Genomic DNA, 27,437 nt, shown 5'->3' with positions numbered 1-27,437 from the left:
TAAACACAAAAAAGGTGCACGTTTATTATCGCCACATCCATAACGACCCAAGCCATAAAAAAATAAACACGGCAAAAATGTTCAAAAGGTGTATACAAAAAAAATGGTATCACTATAAATGTCACATTGAACAAAGAATGCGGCCCCCCAAATTCAAATTTCTCCCATGTGCGGCCCATATACCCAGCCAAGTTTGAGACCCCTGATCTAGATCATGTTTTGGTCACTGTTAAAAGTGGATTTTTGAATAAAGATTGTATTCTTTGAATTTATTATAGTATGGATCTATTCTTGTTTTCTGGGGCTAATTTGACCCTAGGAAAGGTTTATTGACTGGTCCCAAATAAGTGAGACCCTTGGAAAGGAAGATTCGTCAAAGCTTTCTTTGAAATGAAATTCGACCTCAAAGCCTTGAGCCACAGCATGTGGCGAATTGCGACACAATTATTTGCCGCCTGGGCAGAGCACTACGTCGTGCCGTATCAAAAGATAATGAATAGAAATACTTTCCTGACTGTGCAACTTGATCAGTGATCTCGGCTAATCCCAGATCCTGGGAACCAACCAACTTTGTCGCAAATGCCTAGCCCATGCTGTTAAAGCCTTGAAACCCAAGTAGCAGAAAAGGCTGGACAAAGGCCAAAACCTGCTGCCTTAAAAGCAGACTTCACCACAGACTCTATAAGCCTGTCCGAGGGGTCCTTGATGCAATCTCAGCAAGAGGCACAGTGGTCACTTTGGATAAGCAAGATACTGGAGTATCTACCACCGGAGAAGACCAAGCAACCATCAGTTCTGCTGGGAAGGTATATAACACCTCCATACGGCAACGGTTCTTTTTGCAACATCTCTGTATACTCCACATGGTTAGAAAAGGATCTAGTCACGTGCTTAATTACGAGAGGGGTCCGCACAGCTGTGACTCCCAGAGAGGCATCCACTGCCGACACCAAACTATCCACCATGTCCTTTAGTTTTCCCAAAGGATGGATTTTCCAGGATGGATTCTGAACTGGAACTGAACTCTGAATGCTGAGGGGAATGAATCCCCTAGGAAGGGGAAAAGTAATCTGGGAGCCTTTCATGTGAAGGTGACACGGACGAAAAAGCATCCCGCAGCCATCTGGACCGCTTTCGTAACTGGCCATATTGGTAAGTGGTAGCTGGAGGATCCAACCCACTCACAGCGGCGATCGGAGCTCCAAGGGTGGCAGTAGTCACGAGCAATCGTTCCACAATAGTAACCACCGCCCTGGACACCCTAGTTAGTTTGGCTACAGACGGAGCTAAATCATGAGCCCAGGCAGTAGGGGGCCACATTCTCCTCAGCTGTCATAGAGGTCCCCTCTGCTGCTACCAGAAAGGAAGCAGGAGTGGTACAGGAGGTACAATAGGCCACAGGCTGACCAGTGGAAAACTTACTATTACAAGTCACACAAGCATAATAAATGACAAGTGCAGACTGCGCTAATGGACGTGAATTGTCCTATCTAGACTCAATTTTGAGTGATCGCGAAAAGACAAATAAAAAATGGAAGACTTCACTAAACAGTGACACAAAAAAAATGTTAAGAGTGTCTTGAATCAGCTCCCAGGAGCCAACAGCCTTCCACATCCACGATTCAGGAATCTGTGTCCCCTGTCAATTTGCTATGCCACCAGGAGGAAGATGCCGAGGTGCTTCTGCGCCCCACACCATTTCAAAGTGCCGCATTCGAAGACAGGAAGAGATAGAGCCAGAGGGGTGGGAATCCGGCGCACTGAGACATTGCCACTGATGGGCCTGAAAGCCCGGCCAGGAGAAAAATGGCTGCCAATTGCTTGGAAACATTCAGCCCAGTAAATGGCCTAAATCTCCCGCCCCCAAAATGGCTGAGCGCTCCCACGGCAGTGCCATATGCCAGAACTGCACTCCCGCTAGCTACCACAATCCAGAAGCTGCTACTGTGATGGCCCACTCAAGCCCACCACCAATCTAAACCTACTAAGACCGAAGGACCAGTTGGACAAGAAAGACCCCCAGTAGCAGCACTTGCTTCCTGCACAGCTCTTCGTAACCCTAGGCCACAAAGGAGGGAGAGAGAAGGAGGGGGAGGGGGGAAAAACTGGCTTATGACATGGATATACTTACCTGTCCTGAAGCTCCGGATCCTCTTATCTTCTGCTCTATGCATGCGGCTATATGGGGGGGAGGGGGCGTCACCGGTAAGAGCTAGTTGGCTTACAGACCTCCACTGACTGTGTCAAGGCACTCTGGTCCGGCCGCACCAACGCGAGAGGATACGGACTGAACAATTACAGCCTATCCGTTGCTACGTGTGTGAAACAGAGTGCACAATTACACAATTACCCTGAGACATCCAGCTAACAAAACAAAAAACAAAGTGGTTAGCACCTAACCTAAGACAGGTCTGAGACAGACCTTGCCTCCAAACTGACATTACACTAAACTGAGGAAGCCTGGCTCCAGAAGACAGGGTATAGTCTGATGGGGAGGGGCCAATTTTATTTAATTGCAATAGCAATGTCAGCCTCCAAGTGGCAGCAGACAATCCAATGGCTCTGTGCTTCCCAATAAAACGAATGATAAATGCATTTTTTTTCCCATCTTTTACACTAAATTTATGAGTTTTTTTCACTACACTGATATTGATAATTACACGTAGGTGGAGCCTGGGCACTCAAGAGCTTTCAAAACTAGATCCAGTAGAACCAAACTTCAGGCCCCAAAAAAGGAGTTCTTTTTATTTTGAGATGTCAAGCGCTCCAATTGCTAGATCTCGCTAACACCTTCAGCCCCGAGCCTGTTTTCACCTTCCTGACCAGGCCAAATTTTACAATTCTGACCAGTGTCACTTTATGAGGCAATAAGCCTGGAACAGTTCAACATATCCCAGTGATTCTGAGATTGATTTTTCATGACATATTGTACGTCATGATAGTGGTAAAATTTATTCAATGTTGTTTGCGTTTAGTTGTGAAAAAATTGGAAATTTTTGGAATTTTCAAACTTTCAATTTTTATGCCCCTAAACTAGAGTTATGTTATACACAAAGTTACTAAATAACATTTCCCACATGTCTACTTTACATCAGCACAATTTTTTAAACAGTTTTTTTTGTTAGGAAGTTAGAAGGGTGAAAAGTTGACCAGCGATTTCTCATTTCTGAAACAAAATTTTCAAAACTATTTTTTTTGGGGCCACATCACATTTAAACTGACTTTGAGGGGCCTATATGACATAAAATACCCAAAAGTGACACCATTCTAAAGACTACACCCCTCAAACTGCTGAAAACACATCCAAGAAGTTTACTTATTTATTTATCCAGGTGCTTCACATGAATTAAGCAATGTGGAAGAAAAAAAATAAATAAAATAAAATGTTGTTTTAACCCCAAATTTTTAAAAGGGCTAATAGGAAAAAATGGACCTCTCAGTTTGTTGTGCAATTTCTCCTGAGTGCGCCAATACCTTACATGTGATTAGGAAATACTTTTCAGACACATTGGAAAGCTCAGAAGAGGAGTGCCATATTAAAATGCAGATTTTATTGATATGGCTTGCAGGTGCAATGACCCACTGGGAGAGCCCCTGATGTGCAAAACCCTGCCCCCCATAAGTGACCCCATTTTACAAACTACATCTCACAATGAATTCATCTAAGGGTGCAGTGATCATATTGACACCACAGGTGTGTCACAGAATTTTACACCATTGGGCAGTGAAAAAAATCTAATTAAATTTTTACCACAAAAAAATTTTTTCAGCCCCTGATTTAACATTTTCACAAATCTGGGAAAATGGGTAACAATAGGAACAAAATTTTGCACACAATTTCTGCTAAACGTTGAAATACCCCATATGTGGCTGTAGAGTACTGCTTAGCCACAAGGCGAGACTCGGGAGGGACGGAGCGCTATCTGCCTCCTGGAGCAAGGATTTTGAGGGCTTTGTTTTTGAAGTACAATTGTCGGTCACATGTTTTTTGATCGCTTTCTATTCCTTTTTTTGGGAGGCAGGATGAACAAAAAGCAGCTTAGGAATGGTATTTTTGTTTTTTTTTATGCAGTTCCACGTTTGGTAAAAGTAATAAGGTAGCTTTATTCTTCGGGTCTGTACGATTATAGCGATACCATATTTATATAATTTTTTATGTTTTGGCGCTTTTACACAAAAACTATTTTATAGAAAAAAATAATTATTTTTACATTGCTTTATTCTGAGAGCTATAGCTTTTTTATTTTTCAGCTGATTGAGCTATACGGCGGCTTGTTTTTTGCAGGGCAAGATAACATTTTCAGAGGTATTTTTATTTACATTCATCTTTTTGATCGCATTTTATCCCACTTTTTGTTCGACGGCATGATGAAAAAGCATAGTTTTTGCCTCTTTTTATTTTTATGGTGCTCACTGAATGGGTTAGCTAATCTACAGTTTTATAGGTCAGGTTGTATCGAAAGTGGCGAAAGCAAATGTGTGTACTTTTTTTTCCCGCATAAAAATACGTATTCATGGATATACTATTTTTGTTATAATTTTATTTAAAAAAAATATATTTTTACTTTCTTACTTAGTCCCTCTATGGGACTTTAACTTTTAGCACTCTGATCGCTGTTATAATGCATTGCAATGCACCAACATTGCAATGATTTATACCTGTCAGTGCTGCACTAACACAAGCTTCTTAGACCATGCTCTGAGGATGGTCTAACAGGCTTTCTGTAGCCTGGTTACCCAGATATCATCATGACAACCTAGGGTAACCATGGCAATGATTGGGTCCTCGCGATGATGTCACAGAGGCGCCGATCGGCCGGGAGAGAGAGACCCCTCCCTCTCCTAAATGCTGCGATCGATCGTGGCATTTTGGGGGTTTAACAGCCGGGGGCAGTGTGGACAGCGCTTCTGGCTGTGAGAGCCGGGTGTCAGCTGTCATGCTAGCTGAACTTTGTGTGGCGATACCGCAAGCAAAGCTCCTGTGCCCGTACGATCGACAGGATATATCCATACGTCAAAGGTCGGGAACCCCTTACCAGCCAAGACTTATGGATACTTCCAAGGTCGTGAAGGGGTTAAAGGGATCTGTCAGCAGGTTTTTGCAATTTAATCTGAGAGCAGCCTAATATAGGGCAGGAGACTTTGATTCCAGGGATGTCACTTACTAGGCTGTGTGTTGTAGTTACAATCCAAACAGTGTTTTATCTGCAGGAGATTATCACTATCTGACTACAGGTCAGGTGCAGAGCAGTCAGGCTAATCTGTGTATCCCACCCCATCATTGAGTATCAGCTTGCTCACAGTGCACAGTGTACAGTGTACACAGGAAGCCGACAGTCGGGCGAGGGCCGGGTTACACGCACAATAGAAGATTTAGCTCTGCCACATGTCCATCAGATAAAACAGGTATTCTATGAGAACTACACAAAGCAGCCCAGTAAGTGACATATCCCTAGAATCAGGCTTTCTTGCCCCGAGTTATTCTGCTCTCTTAAATAGCAAAAACCTTCTGACAGATCTTCTTTAACATGTGTGATCGACTCAGCGTTGTACGGAGGGGTCTTAGCTACTGTAGAACACAAAACCGAGTATGTGACGGACAGTCTTACCTCTTTATGCTGCTTTCCCAAGATGTGTGCTTGCCACAACGATTCACTCTTTATGGGTATGTTGCACACCACACAGGATAACTGGCCAAGGCTGTTGTATGTACACAATGCGTGGTTAAGGCTTATAATCTTTTTTATAATAATCTTTTTATTTATATAGTGCCAACATATTCCGCAGCGCTTTACAATTCAGACAATTTACAGACATTATGGGCACTGTCCTGTCCCCATTGGGGCTCACAATCTACATTCCCTATCAGTATGTTTATGGAGTGTGGGAGGAAACCAGAGAACCCGGAGGAAACCCACGCAAACAAGGGGAGAACATACAAACTCCTTGCAGATGGATTCGAACCCAGGACCCCAGCACTGCAAGGTTACACAGTGCTAACTACTGAGCCACCATGCTGCCCATAAGGCTTATATCTGAACATCGTTTTAGCAACACTGAAAAGCATAAGCTGCTACACTACGGAGACTCACTAATAAGTGCACAGCAAAGGCACACTTACAAGTCAGTTTTTCTTCATACATGTGCATTCAGGGTTTTTTTGTCACAGGTAAGCACAAGAAAAAAATAGCATGCGAGTCTCTCTAGTCTTTATAGGGTGACTGAAAAGTCTGCATATTTAAAAAAAAAAAAATAATGGAATAAGACTAGGAGGAAAAAAACAGCACAATAGGGTTTTATCCAAAAGAGAAAAAGGTGTCTAAATAAGCTAATACTTACCTGATCTAGTTGTGTATCCAAAACATTTCACTTATAAATCCAGCTGCTGCAGGTCCAACGGGTCATCAGACCAGGAATTAGAGGATAATCTGTGCTGCTGGTATCCTATATAATAAATTCATCTCCAGACCAAAAGTACATGCGGTTTTTCTTTATTTAGTCAACACTTATCGAAGTACTACAGACTTCTTCATCAGAACAAAAAAAGCATGCTAAATAAAGAAAAACCTCATGTACTTTTGGTCTGGAGTTGTGTCAAGACCGTCAGGAACGAGACAGGGGAGATCACACAATATTCCACCGCTGCTGTCACTCTGTCAGGATTGAGCAGGGATCCGTGCGCACACGATCCAGATTACTCACTACGTATGTATCTGCAAGAGCGCAGCGAGAGTATGGCATATACACATCCGAATCCCAACGCATGGAATATGTGTATATTCCCCCGTACGATCACTGCTAGCTTCACTATAGCCCAATTATTATTATTCGCTGCCACCACTGACCCACTCTGAAATATAATACAGGCCCGGTCGGATGTCTGCGTTCTGGTAGCGTATATGGCTTCGGGGAGGGGAATAAGTACAGAACAAAAGAAACAGGACTATTAAATTTTATATATTATACAATACATATGCAGTTGCAGTTACACAAAATAATAAGGAATAAAGAAGAAATTACTAGATCGCAGAGACGATTCAGTATAGGTGGAGGTGGGGTGCCCCACTATGATTTGACCGTTATCGAACGTGATCCTTTGCTTATAGTCTCTATACGCCCCGGCAATGAATACTGACCCATCCTCAGTGGGGTCTTTTATGCCGAAGGGCGAGACCCGCCCACCCACACCCTGGGATGACATCACAAGGACCGAGCTCTAGCCTTCATATTATTATTAGAATCTCTAACTTCTGGGATAACTTATCGCTGGTTGACTGCAGAAGCCCAAAAGTGATAACATATTTTCCATTATGAATTTACCTTTCTTTAGAGACCACACATGACAAACTGTTATTTTGTTGTTACTTTTGCGCCACAGCTCCCCAGAGGGGCTTACAGCTACGGGAAAATAAGCATATTGTTCTTTAGCTGACCCTGCTGATAAAAATATGGGCGGTATGGGAAGTGTAGAACTTTAGATATCCCATGTCTGTTGAATTCTTTTGAAGCTCGGAAACTAAATCTTGCTCGGCTAGATGTAAATTTATTGCAGGTCTCTGTTAATTGAGTTTGCCACCTCTCTCTGTACTGGCATTTGCCTACAAGCCACTTCGCCTGCGAATGCTAATTAGAACAGAGACAGAGAGTGGGTAAGGGAAGAGGAAAGAACGGCTCGGGGAGAGCGACATTTTCATAATATTTCCTTAATTTTTCTATGACAAGTTGGATTTATTATATAGGATACCATCAGTGTAGGTTATCCGCAAATTCTTCTTATCTGTAAAAAAAAAAAAAAAAAAAAAAAAGGAGACATATCCTAGGTTTGTGGACCAAACTCATCCATTCAAATTAATGGATTAGTGGGGAAAGAAAAATTTAAAAAAAAAAAAAAACAAACAATAGCAGAATTGCACATTTTTTTGATATTTCAACACACTTTTTTTTCCAGATTTCCAATACATCATATGATAAAATGAATGGTGTCGTTCCAAATTTCAACTCATCGCACAAAACAAGCTCTCATGTCTCTATGTGGACAGAAATATAAAAAAAAGTTATGGATCTTGGAATAAAGAGAAGAAAAAATGAAAGCACAGAAAGGAAAAATCGCTCGGTCCTTAACCCTGCGACAGGCACAGCTCACACATTTTTGTTTCCCCTCCTCCCCAAGGCGGCACTGGATCCTGCCCCTCTCAGAACCTTCTTATCTTTAGGTGGGCAGGAAACCCCCCAATCAGTTTTACCGCCGCCCTTGCGACGAGCAGGTGTGACCTCCGTGGCCTCTCAGGTTCATTGTGCTTTTGAAGGTTACTATTTTCTGGGGTTTTTCTTAATCACAATTGTTTAATTTGTCAGTGTCATGAATTAATAATGCAAAGTTGGTGGATATTTCAAGAAATAAATAGTGTCTTCTTAGAAATGGCCTCTCAGGCACAATGCGCCCGAACACGTAATAATCTCTGATATGATAAGATAATATGATCTGCCAACGTGTTTCTCCTGCTAAACTTTTAACATCTGAATCTGAGTGAATATGACACCAGTAGCATCTAAATGCTTTACAATTACCGTATTTTTCAGACTATAAGACGCACCGGACCATAAGACGCACCTAGGTTTTAGAGGACGAAAATAAAAAAAATAAAAATTTAAGCAAAAAAATGAGGTCATGATGTACTTTTAAGGGGGAGGAGGTCTTCTGCTGACACTGGTATAGGGGTAATGTCCCCCAATTCTGACAATATCCCCCATCCTGGTACATATGCCCCCCCCCCCCCCTTCCTTTTATACGTGGTCCCCATCCTGGTATGCATGGCACACCTCATCCCTGTCCTGGTATGCATGGCACCCCTCATCCCTGTCCTGGTATGCATGGCACCCCTCATCCCTGTCCTGGTATGCATGGCACCCCTCATCCCTGTCCTGGTATGCATGGCACCCCTCATCCCTGTCCTGGTATGCATGGCACCCCTCATCCCTGTCCTGGTATGCTTGGCACCCCTAATCCTTGTCCTGGTATGCTTGGCACCCCTAATCCCTGTCCTGGTATGCTTGGCACCCCTAATCCCTGTCCTGGTATGCTTGGCACCCCTAATCCCTGTCCTGGTATGCTTGGCACCCCTAATCCCTGTCCTGGTATGCATGGCACCCCTAATCCCTATCCTGGAATGCATGGTCACCCTAATCCCCAACATGCTGCACATTAAAAAAAAAAATAAACACTCCTACTCACCGCTCTTCTCTCTCCTCCAGCGCTGCGTCCTGTCTGCCCGCACTGATCTCTCCATGTGAGCCACGCATGACGTCACTGCAATGCGCAGCTCACAAGGAGAGATCAGCAGCAGGAAGTCACTGCTCCCCACGTCGGGTCTGTGTGCGCGGGGAGCAGTGACTTCACTCTCCTTCATAGCCGACACACAGCGGAGCCGCGCTGAGGCTCCTGCTGCTGCCGGCTATTTCCTGTGCCCGCTCATTAAAAGGGCATGAATATTCACCCCCTCCCCACACCCATGGGCGTGGAGAGAAGTTGAATATTCATGCCCTTTAACAGAGGGCACAGGAGACAGTCGGCAGCAGCAGGAGCCGCAGCGTGGCTACACAGTATACAGTTATTAAGGAGCATGAATATTCAGTGCTCCCCACGCCCCACATAAATATACACACCCCCCCCAACATTCGGACTATAAGACGCACCCTCAATTTTCCTCCAAAATTTTGGAGGAAAAAAGTGCGTCTTATAGTCCGAAAAATACGGTACGTTTTTTTCCTAATTTTAATGTTTAGCAATAGGTATGTCCTGAAAACTGGAGGCTATTTGGTGATGGTTGTGAAATTTGGGTACTTTTTGTTTTAAGACTTTTATAGTTACTAAATGAGTTTTTTTCCATCCAATTTCATATACTCTCTTTTAATACATCCCTAAGGAGGTCATTGATTACTTTTAGAGCCATGAAATTTAGATAACTAGCTATTATACAGTAGCATGTAAAAGTTGGGGCACCCCTCGTCAAAATTAAATTAATTGTGAACAGTTTAGCAAGTTGAAGAAGACACTTCCTTTGGATTTTAGCCAAACAAATTTAGATATATATTTTCCTCTTTTAGATTTTAAAAATTACAAAAAAAGGAAAATGGGCAAATGCGAAAGTTTAGACACTCTTGGAGATTTGTGTTCTCAGATAACTTTGAGCAAGGTTTTAGACCTTAATTAGCCCCTTAACATTTTTGGCTTGTTCACAATCATCGTTAGGAAAGGCCATGTGTTGCAAATTTCCCAGCTTTATAAAAACCCAGCCTCTTCTTAATTGTGCCAAAAATCAGCAGCCATGGGTTCTTCTAAGCAGCTGCCTAGCACTCTGAAAATGAAAATGGTGGAGGCCCACATAGCAGGAGAAGGCTATCAGAAGATAGCAAAGCGTTTTCAAGTTGCCCTTTCCTCCATTTGACATGTAATAAAAAAAAAAATGGCAGTTAACAGTAACAGTGGAGGTCAAGATAAGGTCTGGAAGACCAAGCAAAATTTCAGTGAGTGCTGCTCGTAGGATTGCTAGAGAGTCAAATCAGAACCCCTGACTGACTTCAGAAGACCTTCAGAAACATTTGGCAGACTCAGGAGTTGTGGTACATTGTTCTACTGTTCGGAGACACCTGTACAAATATGGCCTTCATGGAAGAGTCATCAGAAGAAAACCTCTCCTGCTTCCTCACCATAAAATTCAGGGTCAGAAGTATGGAAAAACATCTAAACAAGCCTGATACATTTTGGAAAAGAGTCCTGTAGACTGATGAGGTTAAGAAAGAACTTTTTGGTTACAATGATCAAAGATATGTGTGGAGGAAAAAGGGCCCACAATTTCTGGAAAATAATATCTCGCAAACCATTAAGCATGAGAGTGGATCGATCATGCTTTGGGGTTGTGTTGCAGCCAATGGCACGGGGAACATTTCACGGGTAGATGGAAGAATGGATTCAATGAAATTTCAACAAATTCTTGATGCAAACATAAGATAATCTGTAAAAAAAAACAGAATTTGAAAAGAGGATGGCTTCTACAAATGGATAATGTTCCTCAACGCACGTCAAAATCCACAATAGACTACCTCAAAAGGCGCATGCTGAAGGTTTTACAATGGCCCTCAGAGTCCTGTGATCTTAATATCAATGAAAATCTTTTGCTAGACCTCAAAATAGCAGTGCATGCAAGACGACTTAGCAATTTTACAGAACTGGAAAAATTTTGCAAGGAAAAATGGATGATAATCCCTCAAACAAGAATTAAAAGACTATTGGCTGGCTACAAAAAGCGATTACAAACTGTGATACTTCCAGGAGGGGGTGCTACTAGGTACTAAAAATGCCCAAACTTTGCATGAACTCATATTCATTTTTGCAATAATTAAAATGTAAAAGATAAAAATACATTTAATTTTTTCCTACCATACAAAGGAAGTGTGTCATCTTTAACTTTAGCTCTTTAAGAGACCATTTCATCTTCTACTTGCTTAACTGTTCATAACAGTAAGAGGTGTCCAAACTTTTACATGGTACTGAAGGTGATTTTCTAACCTGAGCCACTCAGGCACATTGCGAACAATGCACCAGACGCAGGGTTAAGGCACAGCTGTGGAGACCGAGTCGGTTTCCATTTTGGTGGAGTCGGTATAAAATGGACCAACTCCTAAAATATATAATAAATTGGGAACAGTAGTTCAATGCAGTTAGTGGGGAATATTTTTTCATAAGAATTTGGGAAAGTTATGAAATGTCCTATAAATGTCTGTCCTATTCCATATCGAAGGGTCTAGACTTTTAGCTGAGATGAATCTGTGTTACAGTAAATTTATCACTTAAACATGAGCCATGTATGAGGGAGTCGGTGTTATGGAAATTGAGGAGTCGGACATGGAGTCGGAGGTTTGACTTACCGACTCCACAGCCCTGGGTTAAGGGGTTAAAATAAAAAAGAAGTTCTATGACCTAAACCAAAAATTGCATTTTAAGGAAAGCTGCAAAAAGACCAAAGGACAAGCGGCCATCATCCAGCTCTCACGTACAGCACACATGTAGAAGGACTGTATACACACAAGTGGCCATCATCCAGCTCTCATGTACAGAACACATGTAGAGGGACTGCATACACACAAGTGGCCATCATCCAGCTCTCATGTACAGCACACATGTATAGGGACTGTATACAAACAAGTGGCCATCATCCAGCTCTCATGTACAGCACACATGTAGAGGGACTGTATACAGACAAGTGGCCATCATCCAGCTCTCATGTACAGCACACATGTAGAGGGACTGTATACAGACAAGTGGCCATCATCCAGCTCTCATGTACAGCACACATGTAGAGGGACTGTATACAGACAAGTGGCCATCATCCAGCTCTCATGTACAGCACACATGTAGAGGGACTGTATACAGACAAGTGGCCATCATCCAGCTCTCATGTACAGCACACATGTATAGGGACTGTATACAGACAAGTGGCCATCATCCAGCTCTCATGTACAGCACACATGTAGAGGGACTGTATACACACAAGTGGCCATCATCCAGCTCTCATGTACAGCACACATGTAGTGGTACTGTATACAGACAAGTGGCCATCATCCAGCTCTCATGTACAGCACACATGTAGAGGGACTGTATACACACAAGTGGCCATCATCCAGCTCTCATGTACAGCACACATGTAGTGGTACTGTATACAGACAAGTGGCCATCATCCAGCTCTCATGTACAGCACACATGTAGTGGGACTGTATACAGACAAGAGGCCATCATCCAGCTCATGTACAGCACACATGTAGAGGGACTGTATACACACAAGTGGCCATCATCCAGCTCTCATATACAGCACACATGTAGTGGTACTGTATACAGACAAGTGGCCATCATCCAGCTCTCATGTACAGCACACATGTAAAGGGACTGTATACAGACAAGGGGCCATCATCCAGCTCTCATGTACAGCACACATGAATAGGGACTGTATACAGACAAGTGGCCATCATCCAGCTCTCATGTACAGCACACATGTAGAGGGACTGTATACACACAAGTGGCCATCATCCAGCTCTCATGTACAGCACACATGTAGTGGTACTGTATACACACAAGTGGCCATCATCCAGCTCTCATGTACAGCACACATGTAGAGGGACTGTATACACACAAGTGGCCATCATCCAGCTCTCATGTACAGCACACATGTAGTGGTACTGTATACAAACAAGAGGCCATCATCCAGCTCTCATGTACAGCACAAATGTAGAGGGACTGTATACAAACAAGAGGCCATCATCCAGCTCTCATGTACAGCACACATGTAGAGGGATTGTATACAGAAAAGTGACCATCATCCAGCTCTCATGTACAGCACACATGTAGAGGGACTGTATACAAACAAGAGGCCATCATCCAGCTCTCATGTACAGCACACATGTAGAGGGACTGTATACAGAAAAGTGACCATCATCCAGCTCTCATGTACAGCACACATGTAGTGGTACTGTATACAAACAAGAGGCCATCATCCGGCTCTCATGTACAGCACACATGTATAGGGACTGTATACAGACAAGGTGCCATCATCCAGCTCTCATGTACAGCACACATGTAGTGGGACTGTAAACACACAAGTGGCCATCATCCAGCTCTCATGTACAGCACACATCTAGAGGGACTGTATACAGACAAGGGGCCATCATCCAGCACTCATGTACAGCACACATGTAGAGGGACTGTATACAGACAAGTGGCCATCATCCAGCTCTCATGTACAGCACACATCTAGAGGGACTGTATACAGACAAGTGGCCATCATCCAGCTCTCATGTACAGCACACATGTAGAGGGACTGTATACAAACAAGAGGCCATCATCCAGCACTCATGTACAGCACACATGTAGAGGGACTGTATACAAACTAGAGGCCATCATCCAGCTCTCATGTACAGCACACATGTAGAGGGACTGTATACACACAAGTTTCCATCATCCAGCTCTCATGTACAGCACAGATGTAGAGGGACTGTATACAGACAAGAGGCCATCATCCAGCTCTCATGTACAGCTCACATGTAGTGGGACTGTATACAGACAAGTGGCCATCATCCAGCACTCATGTACAGCACACATGTATAGGGACTGTACACAGACAAGGGGCCATCATCAAGCTCTCATGTACAGCACACATGTAGAGGGACTGTATACAGACAAGTGGCCATCATCCAGCTCTCATGTACAGCACACATCTAGAGGGACTGTATACAGACAAGAGGCCATTATCCAGCTCTCATGTACAGCACACATGTAGAGGGACTGTATACAAACAAGAGGCCATCATCCAGCACTCATGTACAGCACACATGTAGAGGGACTGTATACAAACTAGAGGCCATCATCCAGCTCTCATGTACAGCACACATGTAGAGGGACTGTATACACACAAGTTTCCATCATCCAGTTCTCATGTACAGCTCACATGTAGTGGTACTGTATATACACAATTGGCCATCATCCAGCTCTCATGTACAGAACACATGTATAGGGACTGTACACAGACAAGGGGCCATCATCCAGCTCTCATGTACAGCACACATCTAGAGGGACTGTATACAGACAAGTGGCCATCATCCAGCTCTCATGTACAGAACACATGTATAGGGACTGTATACAGACAAGTGGCCATCATCCAGCTCTCATGTACAGCTCATATTTATAGGGACTGTATACACACAAGTGGCCATCATCCAGCTCTCATGTACAGCACACATGTAGAGAGACTGTATACACACAAGAGGCCATCATCCAGCTCTCATGTACAGCACACATGTATAGGGACTGTATACACACAAGTGGCCATCATCCAGCTCTCATGTACAGCACACATGTAGTGGTACTGTGTACACACAAGAGGCCATCATCCACTTCTCATGTACAGCACACATGTATAGAGACTGTATACACACAAATGGCAATCATCCAGCTCTCATGTACAGCACACATGTAGTGGTACTGTATACACACAAGAGGCCATCATCCAGCTCTCATGTACAGCACATATGTAGAAGGACTGTATACAGACAAGTGGCCATCATCCAGCTCTCATGTACAGCACACATGTATAGGGACTGTATACACACAAGTGTCCATGATCCAGCTCTCATGTACAGCACACATGTAGAGGGACTGTATACACACAAGTGGCCATCATCCAGCTCTCATGTACAGCACACATGTATAGGGACTGAATACAGACAAGTGGCCATCATCCAGCTCTCATGTACAGCTCACATGTAGTGGGACTGTATATACAAAAGTGGCCATCATCCAGCTCTCATGTACAGAACACATGTATAGGGACTGTATACAGACAAGGGGCCATCATCCAGCTCTCATGTACAGCACACATGTAGTGGTACTGTATACAGACAAGTGGCCATCATCCAGCTCTCATGTAGTGGGACTGTATATACACAAGTGGCCATCATCCAGCTCACATGTACAGAACACATGTAGAGGGACTGTATACACACAAGTGGCCATCATCCAGCTCTCATGTACAGCACACATGTAGTGGGACTGTATATACACAAGTGGCCATCATCCAGCTCTCATGTACAGAACACATGTAGAAGGACTGTATACAGACAAGTGACCATCATCCAGCTCTCATGTACAGCTCACATGTAGTGGGACTGTATACACACAAGTGGCCATCATCCAGCTCTCATGTACAGAACACATGTAGAGGGACTGTATACAGACAAGTGGCCATCATCCAGCTCTCATGTACAGCACACATGTAGAGGGACTGTATACACACAAGTGGCCATCATCCAGCTCTCATCTACAGAACACATGTAGAGGGACTGTATACACACAAATGGCAATCATCCAGCTCTCATGTACAGCACACATGTAGTGGTACTGTATACACACAAGAGGCCATCATCCAGCTCTCATGTACAGCTTACATGTATAGGGACTGTATACACACAAATGTAGAGGGACTGTATACAGACAAGTGGCCATCATCCAGCTCTCATGTACAGCACACATGTAGAGGGACTGTATACACACAAGTGGCCATCATCCAGCTCTCATCTACAGAACACATGTAGAGGGACTGTATACACACAAAAGGCAATCATCCAGCTCTCATCTACAGAACACATGTAGAGGGACTGTATACACACAAATGGCAATCATCCAGCTCTCATGTACAGCACACATGTAGTGGTACTGTATACACACAAGAGGCCATCATCCAGCTCTCATGTACAGCTTACATGTATAGGGACTGTATACACACACATGTAGAGGGACTGTATACAGACAAGTGGCCATCATCCAGCTCTCATGTACAGCACACATGTATAGGGACTGAATACAGACAAGTGGCCATCATCCAGCTCTCATGTACAGCTCACATGTAGAGGGACTGTATACACCCAAGTGGCCATCATCCAGCTCTCATGTACAGCACACATGTAGAGGGACTGTATACACACAAGTGTCCATGATCCAGCTCTCATGTACAGCACACATGTAGAGGGACTGTATACACACAAGTGTCCATGATCCAGCTCTCATGTACAGCACACATGTAGAGGGACTGTATACAGACAAGTGGCAATCATCCAGCTCTCATGTACAGCTCACATGTAGTGGGACTGTATATACAAAAGTGGCCATCATCCAGCTCTCATGTACAGAACACATGTATAGGGACTGTATACAGACAAGGGGCCATCATCCAGCTCTCATGTACAGCACACATCTAGAGGGACTGTATACAGACAAGTGGCCATCATCCAGCTCTCATGTACAGCACACATGTATAGGGACTGTATACAAACAAGAGGCCATCATCCAGCTCTCATGTACAGCACACATGTAGAGGGACTGTATACAAACAAGAGGCCATCATCCAGCTCTCATGTACAGCACACATGTAGAGGGACTGTATACACACAAGTTCCCATCATCCAGCTCCCATGTACAGCACACATGTAGAGGGACTGTATACACACAAGTTGCCATCATCCAGCTCTCATGTACAGAACACATGTAGAAGGACTGTATACAGACAAGTGACCATCATCCAGCTCTCATGTACAGCTCACATGTAGTGGGACTGTATACACACAAGTGGCCATCATCCAGCTCTCATGTACAGAACACATGTAGAGGGACTGTATACAGACAAGTGGCCATCATCCAGCTCTCATGTACAGCACACATGTAGAGGGACTGTATACAGACAAGTGGCCATCATCCAGCTCTCATGTACAGCACACATGTAGAGGGACTGTATACAGACAAGTGGCCATCATCCAGCTCTCATGTACAGCACACATGTAGAGGGACTGTATACAGACAAGTGGCCATCATCCAGCTCTCATGTACAGCACACATGTAGTGGGACTGTATACAGACAAGTGGCAATCATCCAGCTCTCATGTACAGCTCACATGTAGTGGGACTGTATATACAGAAGTGGCCATCATCCAGCTCTCATGTACAGAACACATGTAGAGGAACTGTATACAGACAAGTGGCCATCATCTAGCTCTTATGTACAGCACACATGTAGTGGGACTGTATACAGACAAGAGGCCATCATCCAGCTCTCATGTACAGCACACATGTAGAGGGACTGTATACAGACAAGTGGCCATCATCCAGTTCTCATGTAAGGCACACATGTAGTGGGACTGTATACAGACAAGTGGCCATCATCCAGCTCTCATGTACAGCACACATGTAGTGGGACTGTATACAGACAAGAGGCCATCATCCAGCTCTCATGTACAGCACACATGTAGAGGGACTGTATACACACAAGGGACCATCATCCAGCTCTCATGTACAGGACACATGTAGTGGGGCTGTATACAGACAAGTGACCATCATCCAGCTCTCACGTACAGGACACATGTAGTGGGGCTGTATACAGACAAGTGACCATCATCCAGCTCTCACGTACAGGGACTGTATACACACAAGTGACCATCATCCAGCTCTCATGTACAGCACACATGTATAGGGACTGTATACAGACAAGTGGCCATCATCCAGCTCTCATGTACAGCACACATGTATAGGGACTGTATACAGACAAGTGGCCATCATCCAGCTCTCATGTACAGCACACATGTAGTGGGACTGTATACACACAAGTGGCCATCATCCAGCTCATGTACAGCACACATATAGAAGGACTGTATACACACAAGTGGCCATCATCCAGCTCTCATGTACAGCTCACATGTAGTGGGACTGTATACACACAAGTGGCCATCATCCAGTTCTCATGTACAGAACACATGTAGTGGGACTGTATACACACAAGTGGCCATCATCCAGTTCTCATGTACAGCACACATATAGAAGGACTGTATACACACAAGTGGCCATCATCCAGCTCATGTACAGCTCACATGTATAGGGACTGTATACACACAAGTGGCCATCATCCAGCTCTCATGTACAGCTCACATGTAGAGGGACTGCATACACACAAGTGGCCATCATCCAGCTCTCATGTACAGCACACATGTAGAGGGACTGTATACACACAAGTGGCCATCATCCAGCTCTCATGTACAGCTCACATGTAGAGGGACTGCATACACACAAGTGGCCATCATCCAGCTCTCATGTACAGCACACATGTATAGGGACTGTATACAGACAAGTGGCCATCATCCAGCTCTCCTATACAGCACACATGTAGAGGGACTGTATACAGACATGTGGCCATCATCCAGTTCTCATGTACAGCACACATGTAGAGGGACTGTATACAGACAAGTGGCCATCATCCAGCTCTCATATACAGCACACATGTAGTGGGGCTGTATACAGACAAGTGACCATCATCCAGCTCTCATGTACAGCACACATGTAGAGGGACTGTATACACACAAGTGGCCATCATCCAGCTCTCATGTACAGCACACATGTAGAGGGACTGTATACAGACAAGTGGCCATCATCCAGCTCTCATGTACAGCACACATGTAGAGGGACTGTATACAGACAAGTGGCCATCATCCGGCTCTCATGTATAGCACACATGTAGAGGGACTGTATACACACACAAGGAGCCATCATCCAGCTCTCATGTACAGCACACATGTAGTGGGGCTGTATACAGACAAGTGGCCATCATCCAGTTCTCATGTACAGCATACATGTAGAGGGACTGTATACACACACAAGTGGCCATCATCCAGCTCTCATGTACAGCACACATGTAGTGGTACTGTATACAAACAAGAGGCCATCATCCAGCTCTCATGTACAGCACACATGTATAGGGACTGTATACACACAACTGGCCATCATCCAGCTCTCATATACAGCACACATGTAGAGGGACTGTATACAGACAAGTGACCATCATCCAGCTCTCACGTACAGCTCACATGTAGAGGGACTGTATACAGACAAGTGGCCATCATCCAGCTCTCATGTACAGCACACATGTATAGGGACTGTATATAGACAAGTGGCCATCATCCAGCTCTCATGTACAGCTCACATGTAGTAGGACTGTATACAGACAAGTGGCCATCATCCAGTTCTCATGTACAGCACACATGTAGAGGGACTGTATACAGACAAGTGGCCATCATCCAGCTCTCATATACAGCACACATGTAGAGGGACTGTATACACACACAAGGAGCCATCATCCAGCTCTCATGTACAGCACACATGTAGTGGGACTGTATACAGACAAGTGGCCATCATCCAGCTCTCATGTACAGCACACATGTAGTGGGACTGTATACAGACAAGTGGCCATCATCCAATTCTCAAGTACAGCACACATGTATAGGTACTGTATACAGACAAGTGGCCATCATCCAGCTCTCATGTACAGCACACATGTAGAGGGACTGTATACAGACAAGTGGCCATCATCCGGCTCTCATGTATAGCACACATGTAGAGGGACTGTATACAGACAAGTGGCCATCATCCAGCTCTCATTTACATCACACATGTATAGGGACTGTATATAGACAAGTGGCCATCATCCAGCTCTCATGTACAGCTCACATGTAGTGGGACTGTATACAGACAAGTGGCCATCATCCAGTTCTCATGTACAGCACACATGTAGAGGGACTGTATACACACACAAGTGGCCATCATCCAGCTCTCATGTAAAGCACACATGTAGAGGGACTGTATACAGACAAGTGGCCATCATCCAGCTCTCATGTACAGCACACATGTAGAGGGACTGTATACACACACAAGTGGCCATCATCCAGCTCTCATGTACAGCACACATGTAGAGGGACTGTATACATACAACTGGCCATCATCCATCTCTCATACACAGCACACATGTAGAGGGACTGTATACACACACAAGTGGCCATCATCCAGCTCTCATGTACAGCACACATGTAGAGGGACTGTATACAGACAAGTGGCCATCATCCAGCTCTCATGTACAGCAGACATGTATAGGGACTGTATACAGACAAGTGGCCATCATCCAGCTCTCATGTACAGCACACATGTAGTGGGACTGTATACACACAAGTGGCCATCATCCAGCTCTCATGTACAGCACACATGTAGAAAGACTGTATACAGACAAGTGGCCATCATCCAGCTCTCATGTACAGCACACATGTAGAGGGACTGTATACACACAAGTGGCCATCATCCAGCTCTCATGTACAGCTCTCATGTACAGCACACATGTAGAGGGACTGTATACAGACAAGTGGCCATCATCCAGCTCTCATGTACAGCACACATGAATAGGGACTGTATACACACAAGTGGCCATCATCCAGCTCTCATGTACAGCTCACATGTAGAGGGACTGCATACACACAAGTTGCCATCATCCAGCTCTCATGTACAGCACACATGTAGAAGGACTGTATACAGACAAGTGGCCATCATCCAGTTCTCATGTACAGCACACATGTAGAAGGACAGTATACACACAAGGGGCCATCATCCAGCGCTCATGTACAGCACACATGTAGAGGGACTGTATACACACAAGGGGCCATCATCCAGCTCTCATGTACAGCTCACATGTATAGGGACTGTATACAGAAAAGTAGCCATCATCCAGCTCTCATGTACAGCTCACATGTATAGGGACGGTATAAACACAAGTGGCCATCATCCAGCTCTCATGTACAGCTCACATGTAGTGGGACTGCATACACACAAGTGGCCATCATCCAGCTCTCATGTACAGCACAAATGTATAGGGACTGTATACACACAAGTGGCCATCATCCAGCTCTCATGTACAGCACACATGTAGAGGGACTGTATACAGACAAGTGGCCATCATCCAGCTCTCATGTACAGCACACATGTAGGGGGACGGTATAAACACAAGTGGCCATCATCCAGCTCTCATGTACAGCTCACATGTAGAGGGACTGTATACAGACAAGTGGCCATCATCCAGCTCTCATGTACAGCACACATGTATAGGGACTGTATACAGACAAGTGGCCATCATCCAGCTCTCATGTACAGAACACATGTAGAAGGACAGTATACAGACAAGTGGCCATCATCCAGTTCTCATGTACAGCACACATGTAGAGGGACTGTATACAGACAAGTGGCCATCATCCAGTTCTCATGTACAGCACACATGTAGAGGGACTGTATACAGACAAGTGGCCATCATCCAGCTCATGTACAGCACACATGTATAGGGACTGTATACAGACAAGTGGCCATCATCCAGTTCTCATGTACAGCTCACATGTAGTGGTACTGTATACAGACAAGTGGCCATCATCCAGCTCTCATGTACAGCACACATGTAGAGGGAATATACACACAAGTGGCCATCATCCAGCTCTCATGTACAGCACACATGTAGTGGGACTGTATACACACAAGTGGCCATCATCCAGCTCTCATGTACAGCACACATGTAGTGGTACTGTATACACACAAGTGGCCATCATCCAGTTCTCATGTACAGCACACATGTATAGGGACTGTATACAGACAAGTGGCCATCATCCAGCTCTCATGTACAGCACACATGTATAGGGACTGTATACAGACAAGTGGCCATCATCCAGCTCTCATGTACAGCTCACATGTAGAGGGACTGTATACACACAAGAGGCCATCATCCAGCTCTCATGTACAGCACACATGTAGAGGGACTGTATACACACAAGTGGCCATCATCCAGCTCTCATGTACAGCACACATGTATAGGGACTGTATACACACAAGTGGCCATCATCCAGCTCTCATGTACAGCACACATGTAGAGGGACTGTATACAGACAAGTGGCCATCATCCAGCTCTCATGTACAGCACACATGTAGAGGGACTGTATTCACACAAGTGGCCATCATCCAGCTCTCATGTACAGCTCACATGTAGTGGGACTGTATACACACAAGTGGCCATCATCCAGCTCTCATGTACAGCACACATGTAGAGGGACTGTATTCACACAAGTGGCCATCATCCAGCTCTCATGTACAGCACACATGTAGTGGGACTGTATACACACAAGTGGCCATCATCCAGCTCTCATGTACAGCACACATGTAGAGGGACTGTATTCACACAAGTGGCCATCATCCAGCTCTCATGTACAGCACACATGTAGAGGGACTGTATTCACACAAGTGGCCATCATCCAGCTCTCATGTACAGCACACATGTAGAGGGACTGTATTCACACAAGTGGCCATCATCCAGCTCACATGTAGAGGGACTGTATTCACACAAGTGGCCATCATCCAGCTCACATGTAGTGGGACTGTATACACACAAGTGGCCATCATCCAGCTCTCATGTACAGCACACATGTAGAGGGACTGTATTCACACAAGTGGCCATCATCCAGCTCTCATGTACAGCACACATGTATAGGGACTGTATACACACAAGTAGCCATCATCCAGCTCTCATGTACAGCACACATGTATAGGGACTGTATATACACAAGTGGCCATCATCCAGCTCTCATGTACAGCTCACATGTAGTGGGACTGTATACACACAAGTGGCCATCATCCAGCTCTCATGTACAGCTCACATGTAGTGGGACTGTATACACACAAGTGGCCATCATCCAGCTCTCATGTACAGCTCACATGTAGAGGGACTGTATACACACAAGTGGCCATCATCCAGCTCTCATGTACAGCACACATGTATAGGGACTGTATACACACAAGTGGCCATCATCCAGCTCTCATGTACAGCACACATGTAGAGGGACTGTATACACACAAGTAGCCATCATCCAGCTCTCATGTACAGCACACATGTATAGGGACTGTATACACACAAGTGGCCATCATCCAGCTCTCATGTACAGCACACATGTAGAGGGACTGCATACAGACAAGTGGCCATCATCCAGCTCTCATGTACAGCACACATGTAGAGGGACTGTATACACACAAGTGGCCATCATCCAGCTCTCATGTACAGCTCACATGTAGTGGGACTGTATACACACAAGTGGCCATCATCCAGCTCTCATGTACAGCTCACATGTAGTGGGACTGTATACACACAAGTGGCCATCATCCAGCTCTCATGTACAGCTCACATGTAGAGGGACTGTATACACACAAGTGGCCATCATCCAGCTCTCATGTACAGCTCACATGTAGTGGGACTGTATACACACAAGTGGCCATCATCCAGCTCTCATGTACAGCACACATGTAGAGGGACTGCATACAGACAAGTGGCCATCATCCAGCTCTCATGTACAGCTCACATGTAGTGGGACTGTATACACACAAGTGGCCATCATCCAGCTCTCATGTACAGCTCACATGTAGTGGGACTGTATACACACAAGTGGCCATCATCCAGCTCTCATGTACAGCTCACATGTAGAGGGACTGTATACACACAAGTGGCCATCATCCAGCTCTCATGTACAGCACACATGTAGAGGGACTGTATACACACAAGTAGCCATCATCCAGCTCTCATGTACAGCACACATGTAGTGGGGCTGTATACAGACAAGTGACCATCATCCAGCTCTCATGTACAGCACACATGTAGTGGGACTGTATACAGACAAGTGGCCATCATCCAGCTCTCATGTACAGCACACATGTAGTGGGACTGTATACACACAAGTGGCCATCATCCAGCTCTCATGTACAGCACACATGTATAGGGACTGTATACACACAAGTGGCCATCATCCAGCTCTCATGTACAGCACACATGTAGAGGGACTGTATACACACAAGTGGCCATCATCCAGCTCTCATGTACAGCACACATGTAGAGGGACTGTATACACACAAGTAGCCATCATCCAGCTCTCATGTACAGCACACATGTAGTGGGGCTGTATACAGACAAGTGACCATCATCCAGCTCTCATGTACAGCACACATGTAGTGGGACTGTATACAGACAAGTGGCCATCATCCAGCTCTCATGTACAGCACACATGTAGTGGGACTGTATACAGACAAGTGGCCATCATCCAATTCTCAAGTACAGCACACATGTATAGGTACTGTATACAGACAAGTGGCCATCATCCAGCTCTCATGTACAGCACACATGTAGAGGGACTGTATACAGACAAGTGGCCATCATCCGGCTCTCATGTATAGCACACATGTAGAGGGACTGTATACAGACAAGTGGCCATCATCCAGCTCTCATTTACATCACACATGTATAGGGACTGTATATAGACAAGTGGCCATCATCCAGCTCTCATGTACAGCTCACATGTAGTGGGACTGTATACAGACAAGTGGCCATCATCCAGTTCTCATGTACAGCACACATGTAGAGGGACTGTATACACACACAAGTGGCCATCATCCAGCTCTCATGTAAAGCACACATGTAGAGGGACTGTATACAGACAAGTGGCCATCATCCAGCTCTCATGTACAGCACACATGTAGAGGGACTGTATACACACACAAGTGGCCATCATCCAGCTCTCATGTACAGCACACATGTAGAGGGACTGTATACACACAAGTAGCCATCATCCAGCTCTCATGTACAGCAGACATGTATAGGGACTGTATACAGACAAGTGGCCATCATCCAGCTCTCATGTACAGCACACATGTAGTGGGACTGTATACACACAAGTGGCCATCATCCAGCTCTCATGTACAGCACACATGTAGAGGGACTGTATACACACAAGTGGCCATCATCCAGCTCTCATGTACAGCACACATGTAGAGGGACTGTATACAGACAAGTGGCCATCATCCAGCTCTCATGTACAGCACACATGTAGAGGGACTGTATACACACAAGTGGCCATCATCCAGCTCTCATGTACAGCTCTCATGTACAGCACACATGTAGAGGGACTGTATACAGACAAGTGGCCATCATCCAGCTCTCATGTACAGCACACATGAATAGGGACTGCATACACACAAGTGGCCATCATCCAGCTCTCATGTACAGCTCACATGTAGAGGGACTGCATACACACAATTTGCCATCATCCAGCTCTCATGTACAGCACACATGTAGAAGGACTGTATACAGACAAGTGGCCATCATTCAGTTCTCATGTACAGCACACATGTAGAAGGACAGTATACACACAAGGGGCCATCATCCAGCTTTCATGTACAGCACACATGTAGAGGGACTGTATACACACAAGGGGCCATCATCCAGCTCTCATGTACAGCTCACATGCATAGGGACTGTATACAGAAAAGTAGCCATCATCCAGCTCTCATGTACAGCTCACATGTAGTGGGACGGTATACACACAAGTGGCCATCATCCAGCTCTCATGTACAGCACAAATGTATAGGGACTGTATACACACAAGTGGCCATCATCCAGCTCTCATGTACAGCACACATGTAGAGGGACTGTATACACACAAGAGGCCATCATCCAGCTCTCATGTACAGCACACATGTAGTGGGACGGTATACACACAAGAGGCCATCATCCAGCTCTCATGTACAGCACACATGTATAGGGACTGTATACACACAAGTGGCCATCATCCAGCTCTCATGTACAGCACACATGTAGAGGGACTGTATACACACAAGAGGCCATCATCCAGCTCTCATGTACAGCACACATGTAGAGGGACTGTATTCACACAAGTGGCCATCATCCAGCTCACATGTAGTGGGACTGTATACACACAAGTGGCCATCATCCAGCTCTCATGTACAGCACACATGTAGAGGGACTGTATACAGACAAGTGGCCATCATCCAGCTCTCATGTACAGCTCACATGTATAGGGACACTTCAGTACCTCTGCAGGAAAGCCGCTGCGTGGCGCCGTCTATCGGCGGTATATTAGGTAACAATCAGTAGTAGGACCCGCTGCTGCTGCTGCTGCTGAATGACGCGATCCTGTCCGCTCATCCACATGGGACTTTACCGTACAATCCTTACTGTAAAGAAGGATATTTGGCCACAGGGGACTCGATTTTCTTCTTGGCTGCTGTCTCCCTTTGCTTTGCCTTCATTAGCCTCCTCAGCTCATCTTGTTGTATTATTTTTTTCTTTCCTGGTGCAGCCATGTTTCTCCTCCTAACACCCTTCTTCCGTGACCGACGTCACTTCCTGTTGGTGTTGTGTGATGACGTCAGATCAAGGGACCAAGTCTCTGTTTTAAAGGAGTATATTCACATTGCTTTGGCGGAATGTTGAAAGGAGATGCGTGTAGCACAACGTGACAGGAAAGGGCGGAGTGTCTCACGTGGCTGGTACCAGGAAGGTTGTGTCTAGATCGGAGTGGATATTTTGTGGTCCTCATTCCAGCAACTCCACTCTAGCTGATTCACTGGTGAGGTGACTGGATCGGAGTTGATCTTTTGATGATCTCTCTGCAGCTTCTCCATTCTAGACAGTTCAGTTTCTACACTGAAGTTCCTCAAAAAATCACCTCCAATGTCCAGAATGGAGCAGATTCCCGGATCCTCATAGCCTGCAATGTAGTGGAATTGGAATGTACACACATTGTAGATATATATCAGCTTTATAATTCTAATGATTTCATGTTTTTATTTTTTAGGTACTTGCTGAAACTGTTATATTTATTACGTATTTCCAAAGGGCAAAATTTTATTTTTTTCATGATTAATCAAACTTGCATTTTATTATCGCTTTTTATAATATAAATAATCACACACAGCGCTGATCGTTCAGTTTTACGCGGGGAATAACATAACAGAGCGCAGCGAAAGAGTCCTCATAATTTACAACATAGGATTGGAGTGGATTTTTTGAGGACCTCATTTGAGCAACTCCATTCTAGCTGATTCACTAGAGAGCCGTCTAGATCGGAGTGGGTATTTTGAGGATATCCCTGTAGCCTCCAAACTGTACAGTTTGGTGCTGAGGTGACGGGAATCGAGTTTTTCAAAGAGTGAGCAG

The 27,437-nt window shown here is 44.8% G+C and overlaps 1 protein-coding gene across 1 annotated transcript in view; it reads right to left on the bottom strand.

The window, feature by feature from the left end:
• The window catches only part of ZNF830 (zinc finger protein 830), a 132,947-nt gene extending 106,233 nt beyond the window's left edge, over nt 1-26,714 (bottom strand). Inside the window, exons 1-2 of the mRNA XM_073678465.1 lie at nt 26,469-26,714; nt 5,610-5,709 (exon numbers count right to left, since the gene is read on the bottom strand). Of these exons, the coding sequence (XP_073534566.1) occupies nt 5,610-5,709; nt 26,469-26,581 (213 nt within the window). The 5' untranslated portion in view covers nt 26,582-26,714. The remainder of the gene's footprint in view (nt 1-5,609; nt 5,710-26,468) is intronic.
• Nucleotides 26,715-27,437: the final 723 nt, after the last annotated feature.

The sequence above is a fragment of the Phyllobates terribilis genome, unplaced genomic scaffold (assembly GCF_046119375.1).
Source record: "Phyllobates terribilis strain yellow unplaced genomic scaffold, ASM4611937v1 Scaffold_4__5_contigs__length_816908805, whole genome shotgun sequence".
NCBI classification, from domain to species: Eukaryota; Metazoa; Chordata; class Amphibia; order Anura; family Dendrobatidae; genus Phyllobates; species Phyllobates terribilis.
Note: the sequence above shows the minus strand (reverse complement) of the source record. Positions and strands in the feature narration are given on the sequence as shown.